Genomic DNA, 15,954 nt, shown 5'->3' on the forward strand with positions numbered 1-15,954 from the left:
AGTATTTTTTATTTTTTACATCTATGAAACACACTACTTTTCCTACTCCCCCTGTTCCTTCAATCATATATTGACAATCGGTGGTGTACACCTAGTGTGAGTTACTCCGACATATATTATATATAAATTGTACGGGGGTAATACCCATCCAAATATATAACACTTCTTGGGACATAATTGGAGCCGTTTTTCATTGACTCCAATGAAGAACAGCTCCAAATTACGTCCGTAAAAGACGCCCCGCAAAACGTGAGTACATGCAATTACGTCTGAAATTCAGGAGCGGTTTGTGGAGTTCGGTTTAACAGACAAAAAATGGTTTTCCTATGTTCAATTGGAACATGCAATATCACATACTGAAAATAAGGTGATCGTTAACACGGAAAGGCAGTAATACACTGCAATACAGAAGCTTTGCAGTGTATTATAAAAACGATCGGATGATCGCATAGTGAAGTCCTCTAGTGGGACTAGTAAAAAGGTTAAAAAAAGTTTAATAAAGTTAATATGCAAAAAAAATGAAACCCGCTTTTTCCCCTTGCAAAATGCTTTATTATTAGAAAAAAGTTAAAAAGTTACACATATTTGGTATTGTTGCGTCCGTAACGACCCCAACTATAACGTTATTACATTATTTGACCCGCTTGGCCAACGCCGTAAAACATAAAAGAAAAAACAATGCAAGAATTTCTGTTTTCTGTGAATCCATCATTAAAATAAAAAAATGTGATAAAAAGTGATCAAAAAGTTGCATGTACTCCAAAATGGTACCAATAAAAACTACAAGTCATCCCACAGAAAAAAAACCCCTTAGGGCATGACCAGACGTGGCGGAATTGCTCTGGAATTCCGCTGCGGACAGTCCGTAGCGGAAATCCGCAGCGTACACGTTTCTCCATTGCCTTCCACAGCTTTGTGGTTGGGTTCGATTACACGTTGCGGACAATTCCGCTGCGTAGCATAGGCTGCGGTGCGGAATTTGGTGTCCGCAGCATGCAATGGTTGTTGCGGACGTGTCGCGGACTTGCTGCGGACTCATTGCGGAATTTCTCCATTGACTTCAATGGAGAGTCAAAATTCTGCAATGAAGTCCGCAGATGTTATGTGTGCTGCGGAGCGTATTGGTTTTACTAACATGACATTTCCTCATTCTGGCTGGACCTATGTATTTCTAGGTCTACAGCCAGACTGAGAAAGTCAATGGGTCTCCCGTAATTACGGGTGACTACGTGTGTGCACCCATAATTACGGGTGACTACGTGTGTGCACCCGTAATTACGGGAGCGTTGCTAGGCGACGTCAGTAAATAGTCACTGTCCAGGGTGCTGAAAGAGTTTAGCGATCGGCAGTAACTGTTTCAGCACCCTGGACAGTGACTTCCGATCACAATATACATCAACCTGTAAAAAAAATAGAAGGTCATACTTACCGAGAACTCCCTGCTTCTTCCTCCAGTCCGGCCTCCCAGGATGACGTTTCAGTCCAAGTGACGGCTGCAGCCAATCACAGGCTGCAGCGGTCACATGGACTGCCGCGTCATCCAGGGAGGTCGGGCTGGATGGCGAAAGAGGGACGCGTCACCAAGACAACGGCCGGGTAAGTATGAAATTCTTTTTACTTTTACTAGGGAAAGGGCTGTCCCTTCTCTCTATCCTGCACTGATGGAGAGAAGGGAAGCCCTCTTCCCCTCAATACGCAACAGCTAGTCCGCATCAATTTAATGCCCATTTTAGGCAAAGCCGCAACAGAATCTGCAACGCAGATTCTGTGCGGCATTGATGCGGACAGTGGCGGAAGAACTCCGCCACGTCTGGGCATGCCCTTATACAGCTGCATCGACAGAAAAATAAAAAAGTTGGCTCTTATTTAGCAAAAAAAAGTGTTTTTTCCGTTATAATAGTAATAAAACATAAAAATCTATTTAAATTTGGTATCGTTGCAATCGTAAAGACCGGCTGAGTAAAATTATTGTGTTATTTATACCACATAGTAAACGGCGTAAATTTAGGACGCAAAAAAGAGTGGCGAAATTGCTGGTTTTTTTAATATTCCCCTCCAAAAAAAGTTAATAAAAGTTAATCAATAAATTATATGTACCCCAAAGTGGTGCTATTAAAAAATACAACTTGTCCCGCAAAAAACAAGACCATATACAGCTATGAAAAAATGGGGAGAGAAACCTCCAGCTCACCTGGCACACTCCGGTGTGATATGGATGGCGCTCGGATCCTCGTGTCGGCACACGGCAAGGCTAGCAGAGAAGGAAGAAGTAGGATCCAGCGCTGGATAGAATTAAAATGGATTGTCTGTTCCAAGTTTGATGGAATATATTAAAAGGAAGTCCAGTTGTGTGTAGTCCTGGGTGTGTAGAGAGTAGAGGTGTGGTATCCTCGGGGCCTACGCGTTTCGGACGACTGCCGCGTCCTTAAACTTGGCTGTGATAGTTTGAAAAGAGCGCGCTGTCAGTTTTGTACCCGGTCAATGGGAACAGCTGATTGTTAGTTGCGTGTCATCGTCTGTATGGCGTTGGAACGCAAACCGGAAGTGGTCATCAGATCCCGTATTGTGATCTTTTGATCCTGCATGTAAGTGTACGATAATGTTTGAGAACTTTCTTTACCTAGATTGGGTAGTTTAAGGACTATGTTGGTCCATATCTGGAACATATTCTGATTTTTATTTTTGTAATTTTTTTGTATTTTTTTTGCGTTTCAGATTTCTTTGGGGATATCGGACAACAACGGTGGCCGGCATGATTGATTTCCCGAGCCTGATGTGTCTCCCAAGAAACATCATAAACGTTTGTAACTAAGGTAAGTACATGTGTTAGGATGAAAACTGGTAGTATATTAGAAGTGGTATACTAATATTATAGTTATGATGACCAAGAAAATGATAATCTAGGAAGGTGTTAATATGGCCCTGACCGGAATGTCTAGAGATATGGGAGTAGCTGTTGGGCCTGAATTATCACCAATTCGAATGCTTCACTTTTATAATATATGTAATAACTATCGATATGGTAGTGTGTGGCAGGGTGCTCTGTGTATAGGATGAGGATATCGTGGGGAAGGTGAAGGTAGGACACAACTGAATCATTTGGGAATACGGAAACATGTATTAGGACAAACGAGGCTGAGTGATGTGAGGGTTGGGATGTGTACATGACAAAAAGCATATGTTATGCATGTACCACTTGGGGAAGTGTATACCTTGGATGAGATGATGAGGTGTCATTAGAACTTATGTTGTTGGTTGGATCATGTTATTTTGTATGACATAATTTAATCCTGCATAATGCTCATGTGAGGCTGGTAATGCTGTTATGGTTAGCTTATTGGTATTGATACATTAATTCTTTTCTTAAATTTAGGCCCTCTGGATATCTTGTGTTTAATCTGTAAATCCAGTAGGCTTCCCTGAGATGGGTTTTATGTTTTATATCACCTCCCCGTTTGGAGGGGTGAATTTTTTCAATGGCATAACAGCGGAAGGATTTGGTGGATCTATTATGTTGGGAGATGAAATGCTTGGATGCATTTGATGTATTCAGAATATTTTCGTTTCTCACGTAACTGAGGTGTTCCAGAATTCTCGTTTTAAATTTTCGATTTGTGCAGCCTACGTATTTCAGGTTACATTCTATGCACTCAATGATGTAAATGACGGATTCGGAATTGCAGTTAATGTAATTTTGGATATTAAAGCTATCTACTAGTGTAGAATCACTGAAGGTTTTAGTTATCTGGACGTGGGAGCAAACTTTACAAGGATGCTGGCCGCACTTGTAGAAACCCTTGGTCTCTAACCATGTTGTTTTTGTTTTCTCGTTAGATGTAAATAGAGATGAAGACAGAGCATTGCCTAGAGAAGAGGCTTTCCTTGCCACTATTCTACAACCTCCGGCCAACACCGTACGCAAAGTATCGTCTTCCATGAGGATAGGTAAGTAGTTGGTTACTATATTTTTTATTTGCGTGAACTGATTGCTCTGTTGTAAAATCAATGTGGGTTGGTTATCGGTGGATTGGGTTTTGTGTATTATGTCTGTTGTTTTGTTATGGTGACCTAGAAGTTGAGTTCTAGATTTCTTAGTCATGATATTACAGGCCCGATTGAGTGACCATTTTGGATAGCCTCTTTCATGGAGTCTTATTTTGATTGATTCTTGTTCTGTCTCAAATTGACTCTGGGAGGTACAATTCCTTTTAGCACGGTGCATTTCACACACCGGTATGGCCTTGATGGTGTGTCTAGTGTGGTTACTTTCCGCATGTAGTATGTTGTTCGTGGCCGTAGGTTTTCGATGCGTTTTGGTCGAAATGATTTGACCATTAACGCCCTTTAACTCCAGATCCAGAAAGATGATGTTGGTGGCATCATAATGGTGAGTAAATTTGAGATTGCAGCCATTGTTGTTGAGGGCTTCTACAAACGTGGGGATGATATCAGTGTCCCCTTTCCAGATGATCAATATATCATCGATATATCTTCCGTACCATTCAATACAGTGGCTGTGTACGTTATCGGTGGAGAAAATATAGAATTGTTCCCACCATGCCATGACCAAGTTTGCTACTGAGGGGGAAAATTTTGCCCCCATGGATACACCTTTGAGTTGTAAATAATAATTAGTATCAAATTGGAAGTAGTTGTTGGTTAAGAGAAACATGAGTACATCCAGTATGTTACGGGTGACTACGGGTGACTACGTGTGTGCACCCGTAATTACGGGAGCGTTGCTAGGCGACGTCAGTAAATAGTCACTGTCCAGGGTGCTGAAAGAGTTTAGCGATCGGCAGTAACTGTTTCAGCACCCTGGACAGTGACTTCGGATCACAATATACATCAACCTGTAAAAAAAATAGAAGGTCATACTTACCGAGAACTCCCTGCTTCTTCCTCCAGTCCGGCCTCCCAGGATGACGTTTCAGTCCAAGTGACGGCTGCAGCCAATCACAGGCTGCAGCGGTCACATGGACTGCCGCGTCATCCAGGGAGGTCGGGCTGGATGGCGAAAGAGGGACGCGTCACCAAGACAACGGCCGGGTAAGTATGAAATTCTTTTTACTTTTACTAGGGAAAGGGCTGTCCCTTCTCTCTATCCTGCACTGATGGAGAGAAGGGAAGCCCTCTTCCCCTCAATACGCAACAGCTAGTCCGCATCAATTTAATGCCCATTTTAGGCAAAGCCGCAACAGAATCTGCAACGCAGATTCTGTGCGGCATTGATGCGGACAGTGGCGGAAGAACTCCGCCACGTCTGGGCATGCCCTTATACAGCTGCATCGACAGAAAAATAAAAAAGTTGGCTCTTATTTAGCAAAAAAAGTGTTTTTTCCGTTATAATAGTAATAAAACATAAAAATCTATTTAAATTTGGTATCGTTGCAATCGTAAAGACCGGCTGAGTAAAATTATTGTGTTATTTATACCACATAGTAAACGGCGTAAATTTAGGACGCAAAAAAGAGTGGCGAAATTGCTGGTTTTTTTAATATTCCCCTCCAAAAAAAGTTAATAAAAGTTAATCAATAATGTACCCCAAAGTGGTGCTATTAAAAAATACAACTTGTCCCGCAAAAAACAAGACCATATACAGCTATGTTGACGCAAAAATAAAAAAGTTATAGCTCTTTGAATAAGACGATGGAAAACCTTTAATAATAGCTAAAGGGAATTAATTAAAGGGAATATGTCGCTAGAATTTTTTTTTGTTTTCAGTTAAACAATTAGTATTTCAGTGATTACACATGGTTTTAATTTTTTTTATTTTTTTTTCACAAGTCAGGAAATAATATAAATTAGATTCTAATTTATAACATTTCCATGTGCTGGGCACTAGAGGGAGCAGTTCCCAAGATTGCAGCATGGTCACTGTGGTAAAGCAACCTCATTGATTTATGAGGCAAATTTGGGGTGGACACACTCTCCTGTAATGTCCTCACACAATCCCCCCTCCCTTATTCTGGCTAGTGCCAGGAGAAGGAAGGGTTTGAATTTTCAAACCTCCTACACTGTGTGCCGCCATTTTCTGAGCGACTTGCACAGTGCTAGGAGGATTAGATACAGGGCTCAGCAGAGAGTATCACACGAACATAATATACACAAATCATACACGAACATAAATTACCTGCCGCCGCCGCCTCCGCTGGTCTACGCTCCTATTCCTTGCGCCTGAACATATGGCCGGAAGCCGCGGCCGGAAGTCGTCATCTTACTGTCCGGCAGCGGCTTCCGGTCCACATGAAAATGGTGGCGGATTTCGCTCTGCGAACGAGCTTCGTTTTGCTCTGTGTGGGAGCGGCGCATGCGCCGTTCCACACAGACGGCGTATGCTTCTGAGAATGGAACGGCTCCCGTTCGCATTCTCTATGGGGATGTATGTGCCGTATTCCATCTCTGTATGTGTCGTTAATCGACACATACAGAGATGAAAAAAAAATGGCAGCCCCCATAGAGAAGTAAAAGTTTGAACACAGGTCTAGAAGAATACGACAAAAAATTGTGACTTAGCCCCGGGGGGAAATCCGCATTGTTGGAAATCGGCACCAATTGGCCATCCGGAGGTATCCTTTTAATTGTTTTTAGGCCGATTTCAGATTGAGTTTTGTTTTGCAGATTTTGACGCGGAAACCGCGTCGGAATCAGCGCTAAAAAATCAACCGAAACCACCTCCTATTGATTTCATTGGGAGGCGGAGGTGTTTTTTAGGCTTTTAGCTGCTCGCGGGGAAAAAAAAGCGTCATGTTCTTTCAAGGAAGGAAAAAAATGCAATTTTCGCGGCGTTTTTTCACCCGCGGTCCTCAATGGCCGCTGGCGAATAATGCAGCGAAATCAGTGGCAAGAGAGTGCAGGCAGGTCAAAATCTGCCTCACCAATCTTTTTCTGCCTGCAAAATCTTCCATTTGAACACAGTCTTGTTTTAGTAACACTAGTGAAAAAAATTAACTTTTAACCTTTTTTTTTCCCACCTATGATATAGGCACATAGACATATATCCGTATATACCAGTACACTATGCCGGGGAAGAAGAATACTACTGATGTATTTACGCAGAGAAAATCCCACTCATAGATTACCATGCAGCCTGTGGCTCACTCTTAGGGTACGAACACACACAGCGTGTTGGGGCGGATACGCTGCGCCTGCGCAGCGTATCTGCCCTGAACACCACAGGGAACGCCGTCCGAAAAATTGCACCACATTGTGGTGTGTTTTTCCGGTGGAATTTCCGCTGTGTAAAGCGGCGCCGGAAAATGAAAAAAAATTCATACCTTCATACTTACCCCCTCCCTCTTCTCTGCGCGTTGTCCGGCCTCCTGGGATAACGTTGCGGAACATGTGATCGCTGCAGCCTTGGATTGGTCAGGCCGGACTGGAGAAGCAGCAGGGAACTCTGGGTAAGTATACATATTGTTTTTTTTTTTTACTGGTGATTTTTGCAGTGGAATCGCTGTGATTCCGGCACAAATGTCGCAACACGCACACGCACACACACCAGGGTTTAAGCACCCCAAATATTTCATAAGGAAAACCTGCAACAGAAGAGCTGTGATTCCGCAGCATTAATTTACATTCTGCAGTTGAGGAAACCGCACTGCAGGTCACTGCTGCTACTGTAATACGCTGCAGATTTTTTGCAATTCATCGTTGCGGAAAATCTGCAGTGTTTACGCTGTGTGTGTTCGTACCCTCAGTATGTCAGCCTCCCATACAGCAGGTCCTGAGTTTGACATCTAGTAAAAGAAGAGGCTAAAAAAGAATTACATTTATAGAGGCGTCCCTCAACGTCCAGGGTCCTGCGTAGTTTCTCCCACTGACCTATTGCATACCCAACTGGCAAAGGTTTTAAACATTAGTGGAGATGGGGCACTTGCTTATGTTGAATGTTAAAGTAAATATATAATAATGATAATCTTTATATTATATAAGATATTCCACAGTGACAATTGTCAAGTAAAATAACAAAAATATCAAAACAAATATAGAGGCCCCTGACTTAAGAGCTTACAATCTAAATGAATAAATATCTGCAATGGATTCCACACATGCCACTGGTTTCTTCATATTTCCAAATTTGTACTTTAAGCTCTAAAGACCAATATCAAAACTCATTAATAAAATTAGCTTCTTCTAATTCACATCTTGTCCCACTTAATATAAATCTCTTGGTGGCTTAAATAAACTCCCGATGTTTTGGAAATAGTTCAATGTGAAGGATTCAATTATAAAACATCTTGGTGACAAGGAGCAGCTGTTGCTTTTGTTAGTGACATTGGCTTTTTACTTTAAAGGAAATAACATTTTGTTATTCAATTTTTTTTCTCCCCTTTATATATCAAAAACAATTTAAGATTTCCCAAAGTTTCTCTTAAAGAGACTCTGTCACCATATTATAATTGCCCTATCTCCTACATAAGGAGATCAGCGCTATAATGTAGGTGACAGTAATGCTTTTTATTTAATAAAACGATCTATTTTCACCATTTTATTAGCGATTTTAGATTTATGCTAATGAGTTACTTAATACCCAAGTGGGCGTATTTTTACTTTAGACCAAGTGGGCGTTGTACAGAGGAGTGTATGACGTTGACCAATCAGCATCATGCACTCCTCTCCATTCATTTACTCAGCGCATAGGGATCCTGCTAGATCCTTATGTGCTGTTTTATACTAACACATTAACAATACTGAAGTGTTTAGACAGTGAATAGACATTCCACGGAATGTCTATTCACAATCTCTGCACTTCGTTACTCTGTCTGTGGTAGTTACAGCAGAGGAAGCATAATCTCGCGGGATTACGCGGTAAATGACAGGTTACAGCGAGATTACGCTTTGCTCTGCTGTAACTACCACAAAACCAGTAACGAAGTGCAGAGATGTGGGGGGCAATTGCGACAGCTGCGTAGCACACTACTATAAGTATATTTAGTTCCAAGAATAGGAATTGACCCCATCCTATGAGATCAGGAAAGCCCTTCTAGATCTAACAGGAAAAAATATGATCCCATCCTTAAAAATAAATTCTCCAGTTCTAGAGATAATAATCAGGGGCAAACACATAAACCATAGGTCCCCATAGCAAAACTTAATATAGGTCCCCCCCCCCCCCCACTGAAAGCAAATTTACTAGCTTTTTATGAAGTTAGCCCTTTTCTGACCGTGGGTGTTTTGGCCCTTAATGCGCAGATCAAACTTTAATCTTTTGGAATAATGCATTCTTAGGGTATGTTTACACGGGGTGGTTTAGCTTCGTATTTTCCGTATGGATTTGCAGACGGAAATTCCGAAGTGTATTACAGTAGCAGCAAAGTGAATGAAATGTATCCAAAATCAACCGAGAAAACGTGCATAAATTGACCTGCGGCGCAGATTTTTAGTCCATAGCATATATTGACATGATGCGGACTAAAAATCTGCACCTGCATCATTGCATTTTTGTTTCAGATTTTCACCATTGAGTTCAACGGAGAAGTGAAAATCTGGAACAAATTAAAAATGTTGCCATTTTTGCGGCAGAAAAGCTGCAAATCCACAGCATAAATTGCAAGTAGGGGGATTAAAAATACATATTTCCTGTTTAAAAAAAAAACAAGTCCATACTTACCTCCCTGGCATTGCCATAGCGACGGCTTCTTGTTTCCCCAGCTGTTCTCCGTGCTAGCCTCCTAGCATGATGCTTCATTCCATGTGACCGCTGCAGCGGTTACATTGAATGCAGCGTAACACCAGAGGCCGGCTGCTCGGAGAGAAGTGGGAAGCATGGACAAGTCGCTATGGCAACGCCAAGGAGGCGAGTATGGATATTTTTTTATCGGCTCTGCTTTCCGCAGTGACGAATCCGGTCAAAAATCTGCACCAAAGATAGTGAGGACTTTCGGATGGAATTCCCTGTAAGTACTGGGTCGGATACGCTTCAGACTTTTCAGCAGCATATCCACCCTGTGTAAACATACCCTAAGGCTGGATTCACACAAGCATGTGCGTTTTGGGCACGCAAAAAAACGCGCCGTTTTGCGTGCGCAAAAGGCACTTAACAGCTCCGTGTGGCAGCCCCGTATGATGCGCGGCTGCGTGATTTTCTCGCAGCCGCCATCATTATGACACTCCGTTTGGATGTTTGTAAACAGAAAAGCACGTGGTGCTTTTCTGTTTTCATTCATAGTTTGATAGCTGTTGCATGAAAAACGCAGGTCCCACAGAAGTGCTTCCGTGTGGCATGCATGCTTTTCACTAACCCATTGACTTCAATGGGTGCGTGATGCGCGAAATACGCCCAAAGAACAGACATGTCGTGACTTTTTCGCAGCGGACTCACGCTGCGTAAAAATCACGCAACTGTCTGCATGGCCCCATAGACTAATATAGGTCCGTGCGACGCACGTGAAAATCACGCGCGTGGCACGGACGTATATCCCGTTCTGAATAAGCCTTAAGGCTGAGTTCCCTTGTAGCGTAAAATCTACGAAATTCAGCATTTACAGTAGCAGTAAAGTGGATGAGATTTTTAAAATCTCATACCCACACTGCGGAAAAAAAACGTAGTGAAAGCATTAATAATTTGACCTACGGTGCGGAATTTAAATCAGCAAAATATGCTGTGTTTTCGTTGCTTTTCTGTTGCTGGTTTTCCCCATTGAATTCAATGGGGATGCAAAACCCGCAACAGAAAGCCTAGTGTTGTGACTGTTGTGGCGGATTCTCAGCGATTCCGCCGCAAAAAACGCAACTCAGAAAAAAATCACTTACCCAGAACTCCCTGCTTTTTCCTCCAGTCCGGCCTCCGGGGATGACAATAATCCTATGTGACTGCTGCAACCAGTCGCAGGCTGCAGTGGTCACATGGGCCGTAGCATCATCCCGGGAGGCCGGACCAAATGGCAAAGGAGAGACACGCCACCATGACAACGGCCTAGGTAAGTATGGACTTTTTTTAAATTAATATTTCTATGCTGCTTACCGCAGCGGAAATTCTGGCCGAAAAACAGCACCACAGTGTGGGAAGTTTTTTTCGGACGAAATGTGCTGTGGGTTCCAGGTGGATAAGCTGCGTGTTTTTTACGCAGCATATCCGACCCATGGGAACCCCGCCTAAAGGTGATTTTTCGTGTTTGTTTTATTGTTTCTTAGTCTGCCCCCAATTCTTTTTTTTTTTTTTGCTGGACACATGGGGCTGTTTTATTTTTTACAAATGGTGCGGATAGCAATTATTTTTGTAGGTTTTTTTCAGGGCAAAATGGTAAAAAACCGGGAAAATATATATTTTTTCCCCTAATTTTTAATGCTGTTTGTTCAATAAATAATATTTACCCCAAAAATGTTGAGATCAAATATGTGTATATTGTGTAATGTATTATGTTGATATAGCGCCAAGAAAAAAACTCCTATTTTAGCTTGAACTGTATCTCCCCTCCCTAAGCTTTAGATGCATCCTCTGTAAATGGAGGATAATCATCCAAGTACAGAACTTTTTTAGTAAAGGTGCAAAAGCATATAGGGCCAGGGTAGAACAGACTAAAATTGGTGACTGGGAGCAATTATTTTATGTTTGCAGTAACTTATATTCTGCTGAACAGGAACATATTAATGCCTGAGCACCTGACGTCCTTGAAAAATGAATTTGTGTAACGTAAAATGCCCAAAATGAGTGTTTGTGGGTTCGGATAGGAAAGCACTTTTATGGGGAGTTTGTTTTTTTACGTTGTTTTCCTTTCTCTTATTTTTTTTTAACTTAATTATTTAATTAAATAATTAATTGTTTTGCTATGGGGGTACCAGTAAGCAAGGGACACATTATTTTTGAGTTTCTTTCCTTTGTAGAGACCTTGGAAGGAACAGATCATGTGCTAGTTCTCTGTATTGACCACACATATACTTATACATATTAATAAGATCCCCTCTAAGATGTCTTTTTTCCAAGCAGAACAAGCCCAATTTTTCTAGCCTTTCATTGTAAGCGACACCTCCCAGCCCATTTAATAATCTCGTTGCCCGCCTTTGAACCCACTCCAGTTCTCCTATGTCCTTTTTACAATGTGGAGCCCAAAACTGAATTCCATATTCTAGATGTGGCCTTGCAAGGGATCTATAGAGTGGTAACATTATATTTGAATCCCGGGTTTTTAATCTCCCTTTTTATACACCCTAAAATCCTATTTGCTTTTGCAGCTGCTGCCTGACATTGCGTGCTGCTGCTTAGCTTATTTGTTACCAGAATACCCAGGTCCTTCTCTTGTTCCGTTATCCCCAGTTTTATTCTATTTAATGTATATGAATTAATGCTATTATTACGTCCTATGTGCATTACTTTACATTTATCAACATTAAATTTCGTCTGCCATGTTTTTTCCCTTGCTGCCAGGTTATCTAGGTCTTTCATAAAACTGTCTGCCTGTAGCCACCACTAGAGGGAGCTCAGTTCTTATGAATTTATACAGCTACCATTGAACTCAATGGAATCTATAAAAATCTCAATGCACTGAGCTCCCCTAGTGATAGCTGCAAGAAAATGCTATGGCTCTAAATCGGGAAGCAGAAAGAGTTGGGAACCTTCTCAATACTGACCCTATAGCAGTGGCGTGGTCTGCCTCTATGGTAATTACGCCACTGATTGGAAAAGGAAGAAATGGCAACATTTCAAAGTTTGCTGATTGGCTGCTCAAATATTCCTGAGTAGGGAACAGTGCAGAATCATAGAGGAGACAATTGTGTTTTATAAGGACATAGTGGGCCTCATTTCCAAAACTGCAGAAAAACTAGTCTTATTGCCCATAGTTACCAATTACAGTGCAGTTTCCATTTTACCAGAGCAGTTTAAGAAATAAAAGCTGAGCTCTGATTTTTTGCTATGGGCAACTAGGACAGTTTATTCTGTTAGACAGATTTGGTAAATAAGGCCTATACTTTGGTGCGCATTGCCATGTGGTCATTTTATGCTTACTGCTATATGGCTGGCATATTTTTGGGATAAATGAGTATGATTGAAATAAAATAAACATTCCAGCAAAAATAGTTTATTGGTCCCATGGAAGTAAACGTGACAAATGCAGCTGAGAGTGAAAAAATGTATTAGGCTTCGTTCACATCTGCGTTGGAGACTCCGTTAGGGGCCTCTGTCGCAGATCCGGCAGAGATTACCAGAGACAATCATGGACACTCGACAGAAAGCAGAGGGACCCATTGAAGTCAATGGGTTCCGCCGGCGGTGTCCGTTGTGCAACAGAACTGTTGCTTCCGTTATTCCCTTGTTCTACTCCTCTGACGGAGAAGAACAACAGAATGTCATAACGCAGGTGTGAACATAGCCTTAGATAGTATTTCACTTTTTTTGTTAAACTTATACTTTCTGTACTGATAAAGTCTCATCTGTTTTTGTCCTTGTTGTACATAGCAACCAGAGTTCACTTTTTATGTTTCAATGGAATAATATTTTAATATGAGGTCCTTTTTCATCTTTTTAAAACATTAAAGGGAGTCTGTAATCAGATTTTATCCTCCCAAATGAATATCGCTATTAATTAACGATAGGGTAAAGCTGTAGAAACATGCTAGTGTTGAAAATCATAGACGATGCTTCTGGGTAAAAAAGAAGTTTAATTCTGCCAAATTAGCTTTCACGGGTCTGACAAACCAAGAAGTGTACAATGATAAAGACTAGCACAGCTGTCAATCAACAGCAGAGGGCGGGCTTGAGCTCAAGATGCCGATCACTTCCTGGTTCGGCGGACCCTGGAAAGCTAATGTGCATTTGGCGCATGTCAGAATAAAACATACTTTTTGCCCTGATGCAAGCACTAAGATATTTAACACTTGTATGTTTCTACTTCTTTTCCCTATGGCTAACTAGTGGTGCTAGCCATTTGGGAGGTTAAAATCTGGTGACAGACTCCCTTTAATCTAGGAACATAAATAAAATTATTATAATAATATTTCATGCAGCATCATGTTATACCAGATCAGCACCATTATTGACTTCAAAAGCACTTTGCATTGCACAGTGTGGTTACATCTTTAGAGAGTATAAACATGGCACAGTTTTCTTAAGGCCTCATGCACACGACCGTAAAAACTCCCGTTATTACGGGTCGTAATCACGACCCGTAATAACGGGCTCATAGACTTCTATTGGCGACGGGTGCCTTCCCGTTTTCTCACGGGAAGGTGCCCGTGCCGTTGAAAAAGATAGAACATGTCCTATTTCAGGCCGTAATAACGGCACGGACAGTCCATAGAAGTCTATGGAGCTCTCGTAATGACGGGTGGCTACATGTGTGCACCCGTCATTACGGCAGCGTTGCTAAGCGACGTCAGTAAATAGTCACTGTCCAGGGAGCTGAAAGAGTTAACTGATCGGCAGTAACTCTTTCAGCACCCTGGACAGTGACTACCGATCAGTATAAACCTGTAAAAAATAAAAATAAAAGACGTTCATACTTACCGAGAACTTCCTGCTTCCTCCACTCCGGTCTCCCGCCCGTTGCCTTGGTGACGCGTCCCTCTCGACATCCGGCCCGACGTCCTGGATGACGTTTCAGGCCATGTGACCGCTGCAGCCAATCACAGGTCAATCACAGGCTGCAGCGGTCACATGGACTGCCGCGTCATCCAGGGATGTCGGGCTGGATGTGAAGAGAGGGACGCGTCACCAAGACAACGGCCGGTAAGTATGAATTTCTTTAACTTTTATTACAGAAAGGGCTGTCCCTTCTCTCTATCCTGCACTGATAGAGAGAAGGGGCTGCCGATTACTGCAGCGCTATTTTGCCGCCAAAAACGTGCTCGTAAATACGGGTGGAATACGTGTGACACCGGACCCATATTTACGAGCACGGGTTCGTAAATACTGGTGCAAAACGGGTGGAATACGTGTGACACCGGACCCGTATTTACGCCAGTATTTACGGGTGGGAAAAAATACGGTCGTGTGCATGAGGCCTAAGGCTTGGTCATTGACTATTTAAAAAATAAAAAGATACAAAAACACAATACCGGTTGCACTGGATACTCTGGATACATCTTGTGAATGAGAGTAGCGGTTACGATTCTGGTTCTTGCGTTTGCTTGTTGCAGATCTAGCTGTCCTCAGATGAACCTCGCTCGCTTTAAAAAAAGCAACCATGAATGGCTGCTTGTCATATGGGCCATCTCTGCCAACCAAACCTGCGGCTTTTGTGTTTACATTTTGACCTGGAACCAAATGACAGAAATGATTAGTGTCTATTAGTGAAATATTGTATATGTAAATATGTATGTATGTGTGGAAATACCCATGTGAGTGGTCTGCTTACATATAACCATAATTAAAAAAAATAACTGAAATATATATTTTCTACCAAAGGTATGCAAGAGACAGAATTGAGGTATCAAATACGACACTTTCATAAGAAATTAGAGTTCCACTTTGAATAACAATTGCTCTAAAATGGATTAATCTAGAATCTTTATCATTTGTAATTGTGATATCTTTACTTTTATTTAATTTTTTTCAGTTCTGTATTTCTTTTTGTGCAGTTTAGAAAAAAAAATCTCCTGTTGCTTCAGGGAAACCATCACCAAGCAGGCTAGCTGCTGCTGATGGGTCTTATTATGTCTTATTATTTATCTAAATATAGTTTGTATATAAAAGGGGTTTCCCTACTAAAGTATGTTATGAAACATTGCTAAAAATGTCAGTGATCAGTAGGATAAAGTGTAGTCTGCTGGAACCCACACTGATTCCTAGAACAAATGAGCTACTTCTGATTTACTAATATATGGGAATCCTATGGGAATCCTCTTTAAAGAGTCCATAAGAGATTAGAAGAAAGGGTCTGCTTTTCTTCCTTAAAAACTGTGCCACTCTTGTGCAGCTCAAAATACAACAAACCAGTAACCGCACACAGACTTGAAATTCAAAGTTAACTTGCTGGTTTATTCAACGCTTGTGTAAAATTTAAGTCTATGTGCAGT

The 15,954-nt window shown here is 41.6% G+C and overlaps 1 protein-coding gene across 1 annotated transcript in view; it reads right to left on the reverse strand.

Moving 5' to 3' along the window:
* BMP6 (bone morphogenetic protein 6) overlaps positions 1–15,954 on the reverse strand; it is a 265,062-nt gene that overhangs the window by 38,430 nt on the left and 210,678 nt on the right. The window contains exon 4 of the mRNA XM_075826660.1: positions 14,995–15,192. Coding sequence (XP_075682775.1) covers positions 14,995–15,192 — 198 coding nt within the window. The remainder of the gene's footprint in view (positions 1–14,994; positions 15,193–15,954) is intronic.

This window comes from Rhinoderma darwinii, chromosome 5 (genome assembly GCF_050947455.1).
Source record: "Rhinoderma darwinii isolate aRhiDar2 chromosome 5, aRhiDar2.hap1, whole genome shotgun sequence".
Lineage (NCBI taxonomy): Eukaryota > Metazoa > Chordata > Amphibia > Anura > Rhinodermatidae > Rhinoderma > Rhinoderma darwinii.